This window comes from Scyliorhinus canicula, chromosome 14 (genome assembly GCF_902713615.1).
Source record: "Scyliorhinus canicula chromosome 14, sScyCan1.1, whole genome shotgun sequence".
Taxonomy (NCBI): Eukaryota; Metazoa; Chordata; class Chondrichthyes; order Carcharhiniformes; family Scyliorhinidae; genus Scyliorhinus; species Scyliorhinus canicula.
In genome coordinates, this window is record NC_052159.1 from 102,816,977 (window position 1) to 102,836,150 (window position 19,174).

General features: G+C 47.1%; 1 protein-coding gene across 4 annotated transcripts in view; it reads left to right on the top strand.

Annotated features, from left to right (window-relative positions):
* Window positions 1-19,174, top strand: part of LOC119977295 (protein diaphanous homolog 3-like) — a 729,004-nt gene that overhangs the window by 173,517 nt on the left and 536,313 nt on the right. For all 4 annotated transcript variants that reach the window (XM_038818049.1, XM_038818051.1, XM_038818050.1 and 1 more), the window contains exons 6-9: window positions 6,975-7,049; window positions 7,150-7,219; window positions 8,146-8,282; window positions 14,954-15,059. In XM_038818049.1, coding sequence (XP_038673977.1) covers window positions 6,975-7,049; window positions 7,150-7,219; window positions 8,146-8,282; window positions 14,954-15,059 — 388 coding nt within the window. The remainder of the gene's footprint in view (window positions 1-6,974; window positions 7,050-7,149; window positions 7,220-8,145; window positions 8,283-14,953; window positions 15,060-19,174) is intronic.

Here is a 19,174-nt window from a genome sequence, read left to right on the forward strand (position 1 = left end):
GAACCACAAGGTCATGCTGCAGCTGTACATAACTCTGGTGCGGCCACACCTGGAGTACTGCGTGCAGTTCTGGTCACCACATTATAGGAAGGATGTGGAAGCTTTGGAAAGGGTTCAGAGGAGATTTACTAGGATGTTGCCTGGTATGGAGGGAAGGTCTTATGAGGAAAGGCTCAGGGAATTGAGGTTGTTTTCGTTAGAGAGGAGAAGGCTGAGAGGTGACTTAATAGAGACATATAAGATAGTCAGAGGGTTAGATAGGGTGGACAGTGAGAGTCTTTTTCCTCGGATGGTGATGACCAACACGAGGGGACATAGCTTTAAATTGAGGGGTGAGAGATATAGGACAGATGTCAGAGGCAGTTTCTTTACTCAGAGAGTAGTAGGGGTGTGGAACGCCCTGCCTGCAATAGTAGTAGACTCGCCAACTTTAAGGGTATTTAAGTGGTCACTGGATAGACATATGGATGAAAATGGAATAGTGTAGGTCAGATAGGCTTCAGATGGTTTCACAGGTCGGCGCAACATCGAGGGCCGAAGGGCCCGTACTGCGCTGTAGTGTTCTATGTTCTATGTTCTATACGCAGTCGGCTTCGCCATAAAAAATAATTGGCTTGATGGCTCAACGAATCCCCCTGCAGGGTGAGAGAATGCCTCATGGGCCTATGGTTCACCCTGCCCCAGAAGCAGCACATCACAGCCGTCAGTTCCAACACCCCAACCCTAGATGCAACGGACAAGATAAAAGAGGCATTCTACTCCAGTCTCGACCAATTGCTGTCCTGCATCCCAAAGTGAGAAATGCTGATTCTCCTTGGTGATTTTATTGCTGCAGTCGGGAGGGAGGCAAACCTTTGGAACGGGCTGTCTGGAGAAGACAAGCCTTCAGACAAATGAAGGCCGAGGTGCAATAAAGAACTTGCGAACTAAAGAACAGATGGTGGGTGGAAAGAGCGCAGGAGACTCAGCAGCTCGTTTGGAACCATGATGTGCGTAACTTTTTCAGTGCAATTAAAACCATCTATGGTCCGAGTACCCAGGGAAACACCCCACTGAGAGCCAAAAACGGAGAGGCACTGATCGAAGTTAGAGAGGCAGGCTACGTCTGCTGGAGAGAGCAGTTTGAGGACCTCCACAACCAAGACGCTGCCTTCGACGCAAGTGCCCTCGACGTCATCCTGCAACACGCTACCCCTACACTGTCTCGGTGCAATCCCAGTTCGCCGTGAGGTCGAAAAAGCGGTCCGACAGCCGAAAAACAACAAGGCCTCTGGTGCATGTGGAATCCCTGCAGAAATATTAAAATGTGGTGGAGAGGTGCCCGTGATCAGAATCCACAAGCTCATCACCCTTGTCTAGAAGGAACTGAGTATGCCGGGTGATGTCAGAGATGCCTTAATTGTGACCAACTTCAAGAAAGGAGACAGGTCCGACTGGAAATTACAGCGGGATTTCCCTACTGTCCACCATGGGAAAGGAGACCAGTCCGACTGCGGAAATTACAGCGTGATTTCCCTATTGTCCGCCACGAGAAAGGAGACAGGTCTGACTGTGGAAATTGCAAAGGGATTTCCCTAACCTCCGCCAAGGGCAAGGAGATAATTGCAGAGGGATTGCCCTAATCTCTGCCACGGGAAAGGTCATTTCGAGACTCTTCCTCAACCGCATCCTCCCAGTGGCTGATGACTTCCTCCCTGAGTTTCAGTGTGGCTTCTGCCCATCAAGATCATATCCAGTGGACATGATCTTCAGCGCGTGACAAATCCAGGAAAAGTGCAGGAATCAGCATCAACCTCTGTACCTGGCCTTCTTCGATCTCGCAAAGGCCTTGGCTCTGTCGACAGTGAGGGATTGTGGAGCATCCTCCTCAAATACAGCTGCCCCCAGAAATTTGTCACCATTCTCAGCCTGCTCCATGATGACCTGCAAGCTGTGATTCTCCACAATGGAACCACGCAGACCCAATACATGTGCAAACTGGGGTCAAACAGGTCTGCATCATCGCCCTAATGCTCTTCTCCATCTTTCTAGTGGCAATACTCCATCCCATCACCCTGAAGCTCCCCGCTGGAGTGGAGCTACCGGACAAGCTTCAACGTCTGATGCCTCCAGGCCAGATCAACGACCACTCTTATCTCCATCATCGAGTTGCAGCACACAGATGATACCCACATGTGTGCACACTCGGAGGCCAAGCTACAAATCATCGTTGATCTGTTCACCGAGACATGAGAGAGAATGGGCCTCAGACTAAATATCCAGAAAACACATCTCTACCAGTCGCTTCTGACACATACACACACTCACTCACTCGCTCACTTTCACTCGCTCACTTGCTCACTCGCTCACTCTCTCACTCTCTCACTCTGAGCCATTGGACAATGTGGATCTTTTCCCACACCTTGGGATCTTCCTCTCGGCATGAGCACACACGCGATGAAATCCAGCATCGATTCCAATGAGCCAGCGCAGTCTTCAGACAGAGTGTTCGAAGACCGAGACCTCAAATCCAGCGCCAAGCTCATGGTCTACAGAGCAGCCCTCCTGTATGCATCAGAAACATAGGCACCTCAAATCCCTTGGAGCAATATGACTAACGTTGCCCCCGCAAAACCATGTAAACCCACTAGCAGGGTAGCATATACCAATGTGAGCGTCTTTTCCAAGGCCAATATCCTCAGCAATGAGGCACTGGTCATGCTCGACCAGCCACGCTGGATGGTCTACATTGTCCACATGCCTAACACTAGACTCCCAAAACAAGTGCTCTGCTCTGAGCTCCGCAATGGCAAGCGATCACTAGGAGGGCAGGGGAAATGTTGCAAGGACACTCTGAAAGCCTCCCTAGATAACTGCTACATCCCCTTCGACACGTGAGAATCGCTTGCCTTCGAACGCATAAGCTGCAGAAGAAATATCCGCAAAGGTGACAATCACCTCAAGCATCACAAGGTGGAGCATGCCGAGGCCAAGTGTAAACAGTGGAAGGAGAGCACATAATCCAGAGCGTCCCACCCACTCACCTCATCAAACATCACCTGCCAAACCTGTGGCAGAGTCTGCGGTCCATGATTGGACTATTCAGTCACTGCAGAACCCACCTCCCTGGAATGAGAGCAAGTCATCCTCATGCTGAGGAACTGCCCAAGCAGAAGATTGCATTCCCAGAATGCCTAATGTGCTTGAAAACCTGTAGATAACACTAGAAGATTGATTCTCTGTGATCAATGCTTTCAGAAATAAACCTCAAATTTCCTGACAGTAAATGATATAGGATTCTACTTTGGCAGTAGTTGCGATAATTGTGCATTTTCTTTATGTTGGGACAGATTCACTTTGATCCTTTCAAATGCCATATGCTACTGGACAGTACAAGGGCCAAACGTTATCAAATATATTTAGTCACTGTGACCAATGACCACTCTGACCAGCATTAAAACACACGGCTCCTTTTATAGTGATGTCAAGTGTAAGCTGGATTCATTTTATATTTCTTGCAAAACAAATTCACATAAACTAAAAAGTGTCTTTCAGCTATGCCAAATGTTTAAGATAGTTTATTTGAATAGTTGATTTGATCATTCCTGCACTTTTTCAGATGTTTTCATCTGAGGAATGATGAGCTTTTGCTGGACCTTAAAATTGACTGACTGCAGACTTGAGTATTTTGGCAGGAATGACGTATGTTGATTATCTGGTTGTTCATATGCAAGCTATGTGCCAGTAATGAACTACACAACAACTTGATGTTTTACATGGTACTTCAATCTGTAAGATCTTTGTAGTTTACAGTTTACTTTCATATCATATATTATTATTGCGGGGTAAAGCTAATGAGCCACAATTTGACCTAATCTTATTCCATGGAGCATAAGTATATTTAAAACCTCTCAATTCATTAAGAAGAACAAGCACAGCTTTAATAGTTTTATTCTATCTTCACCACACTGATGTGAGTATGTTTATTGTATCAATGTACACTATTACAGAAATTAATTGCAGAATATGGAGTGTGGGAAATGTAATAGCTGTTGTATACAACATCAACCTTTTTGCATCCCTGAGGGTTTTGTCAAACAGCCTTCGTAATGAAATTAGAAGTTGTTTTCCAGAAGAATCATTATAGATTCTAATAAATACATGTGTGAAAATAAAGTAATAACTGAGAACTGTCGCCTGCAGGATTAAATAATTCTGCTTTCATTTTTGGTTGATATATATAACACATGTTCATGCTTTATAATTCTACGAAGTGCTCAACATTACCATAAAACCACAGAAAAGGTGTGGCACAAAACGAGGCTATTCAGTCCATCTTGTCCAGCACCCAGTCTGTAGCCGTGCAGGTTATGGCACTTCATGTGCCGATCAAGGTATCTTTTAAATGAATTGAGTGTTTCTGCCTCAACCAGCAATCTGGGCAGTGAATTCCAAACACCAACTATTCTCTGGGTGAAAGGGTTTTTCCTAATAACCCTTCTAATTCTCCTACAAAACACCCAGTGCAGACCTTGCTGGGAGGATTGATTGGATCAGGCCCAGAGTTGGGACTGGTTTTATCCCCTGCTTTAACAAGCCCCAGGTGGTTGGCCTCTGCCCCTACCTAGAGAGCTCATATTTCAGGAGCCACACAGGGAGATCAATGATTGTTTCCCCATGGTCCTTGTGGGGGGTATAACAGTTCCTTTCTCCATAATCTTTTTTTTATCTGTGACCTTTGTTTTCAAAGATATTGAATGCAACTTCATTCTTGGTGGGGAGAATACAATTAACATTGTCTTTTGTTATGGGAGAGGCGTTTTCAGAACCCCAAAATGTATCATGGAGTTCCTTTAATGGATTGTTGCTTTTGAAGCAGACGGTTTGTTCTCCAGGCGTGGTATTATAATTATGGACACGTGGGTTTTTAAACACAAAACAATGTTTATTCCATGAATTCAACTTAACCTTTTAAATAAACGTTGGATCACTTAACACGCCTTACTTCAAAGATAACCCCGAAAATAATACAACACTAAATCCCTCAAAATGTTCCTTCAAACCTCCAAAAGACTTCACCTTTAACAATAGACATGAGGTTACATTCAATATACTTATTTTTTTATTTTAAATTTTTTTTTTAATTTTCCAATTAAGGGGCAATTTAGCGTGCCCAATCCACCTAACCTGCACATCTTTGGGTTGTGGGGGCGAAACCCACGCAGACACGGGGAGAACGTGCAAACTCCACACAGACAGTGACCCAGGGCCGGGATTCGAACCCGGGTCCTCAGCGGCGTAGGCAGCAATGCTAACCACTGTGCTGCCCCGCATTCAATATACTTATAGTCTTTGGATTTTCAGACATCAACAGACCAGTTCTGTGTTTTCTTCTTGCAGCTTTTTGCAAAACACACAAATACTCCCAGCTTTCTCCTCAAAACCTGAAACCAACAGCAGAAGTGAGCTCAGCTCAGCTCCCCCCACCCTCTGACATCACTTCAGTAATATGAGCTGCTTCATTTCTTAAAGATACATTGCTTAAACATCCATTTCTTAAAGGTACTCTCGCATGACACTTTTTAAGGAATGCAGCCTTCAGAGCTCTACTTGTCTTGTTTGAAAAGATGTACTGTAGAAAAATGGGTCTGAGTTTTGCATTGAAACATTGACGTTCATTGATTTAAATGTTTGCCATGACAGTGGTTGACAAAGACAATTTGTAGTTCACTAAGGGCTGAATTCAATGCTGCGATAGTCACCCCGTCAACTGGCCGGATAGCTGCTGGTAATCCTGTCATTTCTGCAACCCCGATGTGATTAATAATAATAATCAATATTCTTTAATAGTGACACAAGTAGGCTTAAATTAAGGAAGTTACTGTAAAAATCCCCTGGTCGTCACTCACTGCGGCACCTGTTCGGGTACACTGACGAACAATTCAGACTGTCCAATTCACCTAACAAGCATGTCTTTCGGGACTTGTGGGAGGAAACCGGAGCACCCGGAGGAAACCCACACAGGCACAGGGAGAATGTGGACTATCCTCACAGACTGTGACCCAAGCCGGGAATTGAACCCAGGTCCCTGGCGCTGTGAAGCAATCATTGTGCTACCATGCTGCCCAAATCTTTGTCAGTCTTTGTTACATCAGTTAAATCTTAACTGTATACTACTGTTGTTCTTGGGCTTTTGGACGCAAAAGTCCTGTCTCTAAGATCTTCCGGCGAATCAGAGGCCTGTAATTCTTCAGTGACAGTGGCACCACTGGGAGCGGTGGCCACTACTGGTACAGCAGTAGGCCTGAGATCAGGCGCATTCACTGGTGGTCAGGAATAGAGTTAAGTGCGGTTGGCTCACCAGGGCCAGTCAGCCAGACCCCAGTAAGAGCACCTCTTGAGTCCTCAGGCAGGTTGCTAAGGCATTGTTAAGGTCTTGCCATATGGCATAGGCCCTTGGCAATGGCAACTTTGGAGTTGCCTGTGATTTTCTGCTAGGTTGATGGGGGTCACTGCCATAGCCATTAAATACCAGAGCTGGTTGAAGGAAACCCTTTAGTAGTCAGTAATGGGCCACTTAAGAGTCTCAATTAATCTAGGAGTGCAAAGGTTGAGCCCGACCTCCGCTGCTCGTGCCTTAATCGGGGTGGTCGGGGGAGCAGAGACCGAGGAAACCAACAGCTCTCCACTGCTGTATCTACCTGGTCAATTAAGTGAACCCCTCCGCCACTCTGCTCCCAGGGAATGAAATTCTGGCTATAGTGAAAAATAAAAATATTTGACATAAATTATTTAAAATTTATACTGTTTATACTCATGAGTGATGTCTTCGAATGTGAAGTTATATTTACTGAAAATCCTTATTTTGGAATAGAATCATTGTGTTCTTTTGTTGAAAAATATTCAGTAGTGCAGCATGATTGATTGCTTCCATCATTTCCACTTTCCAAGGTTTTCATTTTGTGGTTGAATTTATTTGTTTTTCTTTTCCCCAGTTGGGTAGGAAGCTTTGGACATGAAGGTTTGAACCAGCTGCTGGATATCCTGGAGAAATTACTCACTAAGAAGCAGTAAGTGCAGTTCCTAATGCTGCTTTTCAAGTTGCTCAATCATCTACTTATTGAAATGTTGTTGAATTAAAATAAAAGTTTTGTTTTATCTTCATGATAGTCAAGAAAAAAGTGATCGCAAGAGCCAACATAAAGTGATTCAGTGTTTGAGGGCGTTTATGAACAATAAGGTAACTTAATTATTTAAAAGTGATTTTGCTGTGACGTTTGATCTTATTTCAGATTTGCTGGATTTGCTGTATGTTTTTCACAAATACATAGCAATTCTAAAAAATTTTCATCATTTGCCACTTTTTCTTTACAAGCTTCTGTACGGGTGCGATACACTCTGGATCACACCCACGCTGGGCGTGATCCAGATAAGTATATTTAAATGAGTCATGAGGCTCATTTAAATATGCGCATCCGTTTGAGGTCTCCATCTCCTGGCTACCGGTAGTCACCGGCCGCACTGGCCAGGCCTCATGCCGGTGCAAATTTGTACTGGTCTCCAAAAACAGAGACCAGATATGATGGCCACGCTGGGGCCCCCGGATACTTAAGGGCAGGGCAATGCCATCCTGGCACCTGGGCAGTGCCCCAATGCCTATAAGGATGAATGAGTGTAGGGTTGGGGTCACCTTCATACCTTGGGGGTAGGGTCACGTAGACCTTTAGCGATGGGGTGAGGTTGCTCCCCCAGGGCTGGCTGTGTGGCCCATGTCTGCTGGAGGTCAAGATGTCTGTGGGTGGGAGGTGTGGGGGACCCTTAACCTCACTTTAAGGTCTGGGCACCCTTAATAAACTCCTCAAGCTTCAAAACCATGATAAGTGTGGGTGAATACCTATCCGGATCACGGCCAAACATATTGAATAGACAATGTAACCGTTTGCAATTTATTTATTCTTTTGCCCAATTGTGAAAATTATATCCATGCATATGCAATGTTAGCAGGCACATTGAGCTGCAACTAATGGTCTTCGGCAAGCTTTTATAACTGCTTTAGAAAATAAATGCAAATGTATTTGTTTAGTATTGATTGCAAATTACTCAGTAAACCTGAAAAAGTAATTTTGTGACTAATATGCAATAAATCTGCCACCTCACTAATTTTAGTATGGATTGGAAAGAATCTTGGGGGAAGAACGAAGTATATTCTTGCTGGCCAGAGCTATTGATCCGAAGCAGCCTAATATGATGACAGATGTAATCAAGCTTCTCTCAGCAATTTGTATTGTTGGAGAAGAAAATATGTAAGTTGAAATGTGTGCCTTTTGTTGCTTCTTTTGAGTGAGGTTCACAGCAGTCAACATTATTACATATAACGTTTGAAAAGATAACACTTATTAATTACACCAGGAACCTAATTATTTATAGTTTACCTGATGTTTATTTTTAATTGGGATGTATTTTCAAATGAACATAACGTGCTCTGTTTATTGAACATAATTTTACTTGCCCTTAATTGGGCTTGTTTATAATATTTTGCCATTATGTAAGGACAAAGAAAGAAAATATAACATATGATCCCATGGTGATGCACTTCTTAATATTGATCTTTCCTCCATTAGATGAATTTAAAGTCGATGCTCATCCTCTCTGTTTTAAATTACAATTATGTTTACTGTCACATCAATGTATTATTTGTGTTTTAAGCATGTGTTTGCAATTTAAATCCATCAGTCACTATTAGTATTCAACAGTGTTTTCTTTAGTATGTATAGAATCATAGAAATTTACAATAGGACGGAGGCCATTTGGCCCATTGTGCATCAACTGTCAACGAGTAGCTATCCAGGGCGAAATTCTCCGCACCCGCGGAAAGTCGGCAAACGGTCGTAAAAATCGGGACCGTTTTACGACGGTCGCGAAGGCTTCATTTCCCGACCGATTCACTTCCTGGAAATGGGCTAGCAGCGCGGCCGCGTCAATTACGTGCGTGATGACGACGGAACGCGACGACGACACGAACCCGCCCATGTGACGCCGCCCGACGCCGTAAAAAGGCGCGGGCGACCACAGAATCTGTCGGGCAGGATGTCGGAGCCTAGGCGAGCTGCACCTCGCTTTATTGATGCAGACGTCGAGGCGCTGCTCGATGCCGTGGAGCAGAGGAGGGGCATCATCCGCCCGCGGAGAGGGCATCGTCAACCTGCCAGCACGGTACGCCAGGCCTGGCGTGACGTGGCTGCTGCCGTCAGTGCTGTGGGGCAGACCCCTCGCTCAGCAGAGCAGTGCCGAAAGAAGCTACATGACCTCACCAGGTCTGCCAGGGTAAGTGCCATGAGGGTGCCCCCTAGTCACAACCATCCCTCCCCCTTAACTGCCCGGGGGGGGGGGGGGAGAGGGATTGGGGCAGAGTTATTTGAGGGTGGTTCACAAAGTTGTCACAGACCCAGCGCTCTGGCCCCGAGGAGAGATGCAATCATCTGATGACAACTTGCCCCCCCCCCAAACTGTGCCAGTATCAGAACGGACTTCTGAGACCTACCGTTTTGTAATGATCTACCTATGTTTCCTCCCCCAACAGGCCAAGGCCGGTCATAACCACCGTGAGCGGCACAAGACTGGAGGGGGTTCGCCCAACATGCACCCCCTCAGCACCTTTGAACAGAGGGCACTGGACCTTGTTGGGGGGTCTGCCACCCGCGATATCGCGCAATGCGAGGTTGGCGGAACTGCAGCAAGTGAGACAACCCTCCCTGACAAACACCCTCCCCCCCCCCCCATCCTCTGTCCCTTCACACACCCTGCCCACTGGGACACCTCCCCATCCTCTGTCCCTTCACACACCCTGCCCACTGGGACCGTCCAGCGGCCTGCCGAGCAAATCGAAATAACCCGTCTCATTCTCTTCCCTAGGACGTGATGCCGAACGACCAGGGCCGTCTGGCTGCAGACGGAGACACGAATCTGCCGCCACCTCACCCGGGGCCTCACAACAGAGGGTGCCCGATCAGCGGGCAGCCCTATCTGCCCCAACCCAATCTGCGGACCAGGACGCACAGAGGGTTCGAGGTCCACCACCACCACCAGAAATGGCCAGGGACAACCCTCCTGTCGCTGAGCGGCCCCACACCCTGGACGAGGACCTAACCATTGAGAGCGTCGGGCTTGCGGCACTGCTTTCTCCCACCACTTCCATCATCCCAGAGATACACACCCCGGCGGGCCTATTTAGTGATGAGTCTCCTGGGGCACAGTCTGGTTGTCACATCACAGATGAGCAGGTACAGCAGGTGGAGGTCGGAGCAACAGAGGGCCCGGACTCACGGAGGCCAGACCAGGCCCAGGATGCAGCTGGCTCCCAGACGTTTTCGGAGTTCCTGGAGTTTCTCAACCCACCCGCACAGCCGATGCCTCAGGAAACCCAGGGAAACAATGACGGGATGAGGGCTTCCTTCCAGACTCTGCAGACGCTGTTAGAGGAGTCGATCCGCGTCCAAGAGCAGGGAGTGGTGCCGCTCATGGCAGAGACCCAGTCCGACACCGCACGGGTGGCATCCGCGGTGGAGGCAATGGGTCAGGTTATGCAAGACGTTGGGATTAATGTGCACGCGTCATCCTCGGCCCTGGACAGGGTTGCCCTCTCACAGGCAGCAATGTGCCAGAGCCAAACCGACATTGCCGGCGCCCTGCGGGCCATGGCCGAGTCTCAGCAGGTCATTGGCCAGTCGCAGCAGTCAGTCGCCGAGAGCATCAACCGCCTGACACATGTGCTGGATGGCGTCGTGCACAATCAGGTTGAGATCGCACAGTCCCTGGCGGGAATGTCTAACTCCCTGGACTCCGTCTCTGCAAACCTTCGGATCCTGGTGGATACCGTTGCAGGCCTCCAGGACTGGCAGCGCCAGGTGTCGGTGGTGCGACGGGGAACCTCCCCGCTCGCACCTCTGTCCCAAAGTGAGTCCCGGGGGCCACCGGGCTCCCCGAGGGGAGGAGGAGGTTTCGGGGCCCGTCCCATTAACTCCATCACGGGACGTCCCGGAATTCTCGGCCTCCCCCCGTCCCATCCCTGGTGCATCGGGTGGGCAGCAGGCAGAGCAGGGTGGCACAATGTCACCCGAGACGCCCGCAGAGCAGCCTGGCCCATCAAGGCCGGGTCGCCCCAGGAAACGCTTGGCCAAGGAGAAACGAGTCGAGGGGGGCGATTTGCAGCAATCCTCCTCCACTCCTGCTGTATCATCTGGGGATTCACTTAGACGTAGTGGTAGGGCCCGTAAGGCAACTAAGATAGACACTGAGTAAGTTGGCACGGGTGAAGGGCACAGTTTAGTTGTAGGGGTAGGGCACCTGTAAATAATTGTTAATATTAAACACACTGTTCCACCTTACTTGTAATACCGTGTGATTGTTCCACAGCCACAGGAATCGTGATGGTGACCGAGTGTCGCTGGGGGTGGCGGGTGGTGAAACCTCGGTGCCGGGTGTGCAGTCCCTGCCCCTACCCCCCTCCCACAGCTAGCCCACGCGGGCACGTGATGGAGTGTCAGTGACGAACTCAGCGGCCACCAAGGTGGATGGTTCAGCTATTGCCATGGGTCAGACTCTCTCTAACGATTCTGAGCTCACAGCTCTTCGCAGAGCGGGCTGTCATCATTCCACATGGCACTGATCACACCCGCTGACACAGCCATCAATGTTGTGCCATTCCGTCTGGACCCAGTGATAAGCGTCATGTCGAAGTGGAGCAGTGTACACTGAGGGGGGGGGGGGGGGGGGGGGTTTGGTGGTGGCAGTTGTGTGGTGACCCTCTGCATGACTAGCGATGCAGGTGGTGGTTTGGTGTTCATCGGGGACGTCACATGCGATGCGTGAACCGTGCTGCCACCATGGCGTCGCGTGCCCGCCGTCCTTGCCGGGTCCGTCGTGCCGCCTCCTGGACATCACCAGCACCTGGGTCGTGTCTGCGTGCTGCGCTCGCCACTCCGCCAGCGTCCTCCTCCTCCTCCTCCTCCTCCTCCTCCTCCTCCTCCTCCTCCTCCTCCTCCTCCTCTGTGCTGGCACCACTGCCACTAGCTTCTCCCTCCGCCTCCTGCAACAGGTCATCTCCCCTCTGCATCGCGATGTTGTGCAGCGCACAGCAGACCACTACAATGCGAGCGACCCTGTCGGCCTGGTACTGCAGGGCCCCTCCGGAGCGGTCCAGGCACCTGAATCTCATCTTCAGGAGGCCAAGGCAGCGCTCCACCACACCCCTGGTTGCTGCATGGGCCTCGTTGTATCGTGTTTCCGCATTGGTCTGAGGCCTCCGTATCGGCGTCATCAGCCAAGACCTCAGCGGATAACCCCTGTCACCTAGCAACCAGCCCCTCAGCCGGGGGGGACGTCCCTCAAACATCGCAGGTATGAACGACTGCGCCAGTATGTAGGAGTCATGCACACTCCCTGGGAACCTTGCACAGACGTTCATGAACCTCATGTGGGGGTCGCATACCACCTGGACATTAATGGAGTATGTCCCCCTCCTGTTTGTGAACACGTCCCTGTCCACAGCAGGCGGGCGCATGGGGACGTGAACACAGTCGATTGACCCCTGAACCCTCGGTATCCCGGCCACACTGGCAAATCCACGGGCTCGTGAGTCTTGACTTGCTCGGTCCTCGGAAAAGGTGATGTAGCGATCGGCGATGGCATAGAGGGCGTCGGTCACATCCCGGATGCACCTGTGCACCGATGACTGGGAGATCCCAGAGACGTCCCCGCTCGGAGACTGGAAGGAGCCGGTAGCATAGAAGTTCAGAGCGACCGTCACCTTGATGGCTACCGGGATCGCGTGTCCTCCCCCCGTTCCACGTGGGGCGAGGTGCGACAGGAGTTCGCAGATATGTATCACCGTCTGCCTACTCAGCCGGAGTCTTCTCCTGCAGGTGATGTCCGGCATTGTTAGGAAAGAGACCCGGACACGGTACACCCTCGGCTTTGGTCGTCGCCTCTGACGCCGTGGCTGCACCCTCACTCTCTCCTCTTCCTCTTCCTCCTCCTCCTCCTCCTCCCCCCCCCCCCATGCTGCTCGACGACTGGCAACTCCTCGGCCCTTCCCTCTGCTGCTGCAGCTGGCCCTGCAGCCACTGCGGGTTGTGGGTGTGGATGCTGCTGCATCTCCAAATCCAGTAGAGCTGCCCCAACCACTGCGCAGAACATAGCCGTTCTGTTCCCATGCATCGTGCTAACCTACAGAAGGGTGGTGGGGGGCGGAGAAACGGGACATGTTAGACGGACGTTAGTCGACACCTCGGCAGCCGCCAGCCATGGGATACCAGTGTGTCCCGGTGGCCTGGTCGCGCTGCTGACACGCGGTCAGCCTAACCCCTGGTCACTTCCTGCATCCAACGGCCAGTAAACTATGTTACTGCGGTGCGCTGAGCGGTGCGCAGAGTGGTGCCCTGACCTCCTCCAAGCAGTCGTCAGCCAGGCCGACTGGTTGACGAATTTAAAAAGCAGGTGTGTTTCACGACGTCCAAACAGGGCGCCATGACGTCGGGACTTCGGCCCATCCGGGCCGGTGAATAGCGGGGGGGCTCTCAGTGGCGATTCTGGTCGTGTCAGGGGCGGGAAGGAGGCGTTTGTCGGGAAACGCGACTCCGACAATTTGCGGGGTTCGGAGAATAGCGGGAGGGCGTCGGAACAGCGTCGCCGTAAAAATTTCCGACGCCCGCTATTCTCCGACCCGTCGTGAGTCCGGAGAATCTCGCCCCCAGTTTTTGGTCTGCAACCTTGTAGGCTATAACACTTCCATGTGCAGATTCAAGTATTTTGAAATGTTATGAGCGTTTCCATCTCTAACCCTCTGGATCTCTCTGATAAAGGGAAAGTTCCTTCTTATCCACCCTATCTATGCCCCTCATAATTTTAACCACCTCAATCACATCCCCCCTCAGCTTTCTCTGCACCAAGGAAAACAACTTCAACCTATCCAGTCTCTAGTAAGATGAAATTCATTTGGCAATCCTAGGTATAAACTTTATTAAATTGTACTCATTAAATCATATTATAATATGTCTGCAGTGACGATATGTTAGGAAATAAAAAAAATAGCTTCTGAATGCATGAAACAGAAAAATTGACATGAAAACAAAAATATTTGCAAGTATAGCACTTGAAGATCAAAAGTAAAAATATTCAACGCAAGATGTCAACATTTTTCTATGCATTAATGCTAATGGATGTAAATTATTATTAATGTGTTATTAATTGGGTATTAATTATTTCAAGTAAGATTTGGATATGAACTGTAATCTGAAAATTGCAAGAAAAAATAAAACATATAATTAAAGGATGAGCAAGCTTGGTCCTTGCCCAAATGTTCTTAAACAAAACATCAGCACAAGTAACACACAATGCTTTGAAGGTTAGAAATAATAGCCACATCATGTGAGAATAGGACCAGATGCAGTAAGTGGTGTTTGGGCAAAAATACATTTAGAATTGCTATCAAGAAAAAGGCATCAAGCAATTTTATAGTGGCAAAAACATTGGGGTTGTTTTAAAGTAAGATCAGATAATGTGATTAGAGAATTAATACACCTGAGGAATGTGCTTAATAGTCCTGTTGTCATTTCTATATTTTCTAGTATGTTTCTTTTGATCTTCAAATAGGAAAGGTTATTGTACATTATCCAGAAGATGAAAACCAACTGTTGTTGTTTGGGTTTAAAACATGCCCCTTGAGGTATTGCTCCCCTTTAATGGTTACTTTACACATGGCAAGAGCGAGCCAATACATCTCTGGTCTTCCCACTTTCATCACTTCCTTTTGCTGTATCATTAAAAATGATCTGTATCAATTAAAAATTGCAGGTTCCTATCTGAAGTTGCAAATTGTTGATAGAATCAGAAGTTTATTTAGTTACCCTATATAATATACATGTACTTTTGCACTCGTTTCTTTTTGCATTTGACATGGTGTTGAATTTTCTTTTAGCCTTGAAAATGTTTTAGAAGCCATAACTACAGCAGGAGAACTAAGGAAGTGGGAAAGATTCTATCCCATTGTGGAAGGTCTACATGACACCCCTGTTCAACTAAAGGTTTGTTAACATTTGAGAATGCACTATTGGAATAGAGCATACAATAATCTTGAATGTGAATTATTTGCTAAATAATGGACAAACACACTACTTTGAAGTAATCAATTTATCAATTCAGAACATTAAAGGAGAATTTTGCTGATAACAGTTGGTTCTTTGGTTAAGTGCTCCTGGAGCTAGGTGGTGGTTATCGAAAAGCTGAGCCACAATCCCTGATTATCCATCATTAATTTAAATGTTTCACTATTGCTTTGTTTTGATTATGAACCGATTCATCTGTTTCCACATTTGGATATAATGATGCACACCAGGTATACATTTACCTTGTTATAGCTGGGAAAAGTGTTGCCTGTGCAAGAATCCTCTTCCATTGTCTTCTCCCGGTCGCAAAAGAGCCACTTCCAGAGTTGTAGTGTGTTTTTTGTGCTTTGAGAGACATCCCAGACTGATCTTCACAGTATGACAATTACAAGATCCTTCAGTTAACTTGGCCATAATATTTTAAGTTAATAACCTCAAGCTTTTTTGAATTGCTTTTATTTTGGGGTTACTTTTACCAGGTTCTCAACCAGATACCCCAATTTTCTAGAATTTAAACTTTAATATCTAAAACTAAAAGTTACATTCTAAGAGATCTGAATAAAAACCAAGATATTTGCAACAGCTTACGCAGAAGCTGCATTCTTGTTTATTGTTGACTTCTCTGAATCATATGAGAAAATGGGCCTTTCACTAAACATCCAGAAAACGTATGTCCTCACCAACTAGCTGCCACGGCACAAACATTGCACCGTTGATTAAGATCAGTGTTGAGATCCTGTACGATGTGGACTATTTTCCATGTATTGGAAGCCTCTTCTCAATGAAGGCAGACATAGATGAAAAATTTCACCATCGCCTCTAAATATGCCAGAGCAGCCTTTGGCTGACTGAACAAAATGATATTTGCAGACCAGAATCTTAAATCTGAGACTAATGCCATGGTTTATTGGTGATCCTTGTGCTTTTGTATGCTTCAGTGACTTGGGCAACCTCCGGCAGGCATCTCAAAGCACTTGAGAAGACCCCCAGCGGTGTCTCTGCATGATCCTACAAATCTGATGGCAAGAAAGACAGTCCAATAGCATTATCCTCTCCCTTGCTAACATGTCCACCATCGAGCCAGAAATCAGTCAAAACCAGCTTTGCTAGGTGGGGCATGTCATTCATATGCCTGACACCGACCGGAGTCCCAGAGTAATCGTTCTTTTCAAAATACAGTTGTGGCATGAGCCTCCCAGTGTGTCAGTGGAAATGCCTTGAGGGTGGTATCAGAGCATTCCTGAAGAGATCACATCCTTACTGACTCATTGGAGTTTCTGAGTTGTGACTAGTCAAAATAGAGGAGGTTTATTTGGGAAGGTACCAAACATATCGAGATACTTCGTCGGGAACGTACAGAAGCAAAGTCTAAGTGTCGGAGAGAGCGCACAAGCCTCCAAGCTACTCACCTACCTGGCCTTTATCTGCTATGCATATGGTAGTGTCTGCTAGTCAAGCATGCAGCCCCCTCAGAGCCCATCAAACTGGAGTGGAAGCAAATCAAACCCAATCCTGAGGGATTACCTCAGAAGTAAAAAGAAGAAATGGTAGCCATCTTGCCTCTAAATCACAAGGTTTTGGGTTCAAGTCCCACTCTAACACTTGAGCAGGAAATGTTGGCATTTTAATGTCGTCCTGAGGGTGTACTGAACTCTTGCAAGTCCTGCCTTTCCAAGGAGACATTTAAACCAAAGTGCTATCTGCCTGCACCGGTTGATGTAAATTATCCTGTGGCAGTCTTTTGAAGAAGTACAGCATAGTTATCTCTGCTATCCAAGGCAATATTTACTCGTCACATCCCAAAAAGCACAGATGATCTTGTCATTATCACATTGTTGTTGTGGGAGTTTGCTGGTGAATATTGGCTGCCATGTTTCTTGAGTTACAACAGTTTAAAAAGTACTTCAGGGGCTTTAAAACGCTTTGAGATCCCAATGGTTGTGAAAAGCACTGTATGAATGCAAGATTTCATTTCAGGGTAGTTTTGATCTTTTAAAACCATGCAGAAGCAGTTGATATAACAATTTGGAAACCATTCCGCTGTTGGGATACGGCTACAAAGCTTATTATATCTGAATTTCCCATCTCTTTTCGTCTCACAGTAACTGACCAATGAGTTGAGCTCTGGACATGCATACTACCTCTTCATTGTTAAACCAGTTCAAAGCAGATCCAGACGTAAGACCTAATTTTTGCCACATAGAGCATTGAACATTACTGGTCGGAGATCATTGCTTGTAATGACAGCTTTGCAGTTCTTTACTATAAGGCAATTATGCCATTTTTCTTATTTTAGCTAAGGAAAATAAATTAGCTTCATGTGATCAATTATAGAAGCCCCACAAGTGCAAATGAGGCCATTGGCCCATCGAGGCTGCACCAATTCTCTGAAAGAGCAGCCTACCTAAGCGCGCTCCCCTGCCCTATCCCTGTAACCCCACCTAACTGTTGGACACTAAAGAGCAATTTAGCATGGCCAATCTACCTAACCTGCACATCTTTGGACCGAGGGAGGAAACTGGAACACCTGGAGGAAACCCACGCAGACGGGGAGAACGTGCAAACTCTACACAGTCACCGAAGATCTGAATCGGATTTGGGTTGTTGGAGCTGTAGGGCAGCAGTGCTAACCACCGTGCCACCCAAAATATATTCCATGATATTTGAGTACAATGCTAAGTTCTTATTCAAATTTTTTTACTTGAATTTGTATGAGATGTGTTTAACTCAGAAGACAAGATACTGAAATGTTATTTGCCCATATTGTGCTTATTTCAATCTTTTTGACCTCATCTTTGCTTTCTGGGGCCAATGGCAAACATATTTCTCAACCTCGATAATGCTCTCTTTAATTTGATTACATACTGGAACCTATTGTGCAAATTGGGAAAGCAAAGAAATAGGGAATTCTATAATTTAGGAAAACAAACAGATGTTTCTGCAACTGTAGAGGTGATTTCAGGATGGCATGATGCTTCCCTGTTGCAGCGTTCACGATGTAATTTTAACTGAAGAGCACTTTGACAAGGACGATGAACAATCAGAGGTCCTGGTCCATATTGGTACCGCCAACTTGAGGTTTTGAAGGTAGTAGGACCTCAAAGATATTAATCTCTGGATTCCTCCCGATGCAGTACTCTAGTGAGTATTGTTGACTTGGTTACCCACAATGATTACACTGGAGTTAAATGTAATTCTATTTTGTTCAATTAGAATGTTCTCATCAAACAGTTAAATCGATTTAATACGTCTAAGATGCTTCACTTTTGATCCTACATTAAACACACTACTTGTGTGCTCAATCAGTAGTTTTCAAAGTTGTTTTCCGGGGACCCATTTTTAACTACCGGCCAACCTTTGGAATCCACGCCAGCCGACATTTACGACCCACCATTTTTATTTACTGCTTCAGAGCCTGCTTGGTCCTCATGATCTCACTTGCTTTGTTATTCAGTGTTAAATTTCTTCAGCCAGAGGGTGGTGAATCTGTGGAGCTCTTTGCCGCAGAAGGCAGTGGAGGTCAAATGACTGAGTGTCTTTAAGACAGAGATAGATAGGTTTTTGATCAAGAAAGGGATCAGGGGTTATGGGGAGAAGGCATGAGAATAGGGATGAGAAAAATATCAGCCATGATTGAATGGCGGAGCAGACTCGATGGACTGAGTGGCCGGATTCTGCTCCTAGATCTTATGGTTACATTGCTGTCTGGGTTGTTCATCAGAGGTCCTGCCGTGTACTCTCCTGTGACGCTCTATCCAGCAGATTCACTTGTGAGATCTTGGCCTGTTTATGTCTCTGGCCTTCTCTTCCTTAGTTCAGAAAGGTCCATCTTCAGTTCTTTACATCGTCCTGTAGCTTACTTGCTGGCAGCTACAAAATGAAAGAAGCTCTCCTCAGTAATTTTTGCCCAGAGTACGTGATGGCAATGACTGGGGAGTGTCACATGCTCTCTGCCGCCAAATCGGTTTGAAAAAACAAAAAATCAGCTCCTGGGACAGCGCACTAACGTACAAAGGGGGTGGTCTGCTCTGTTG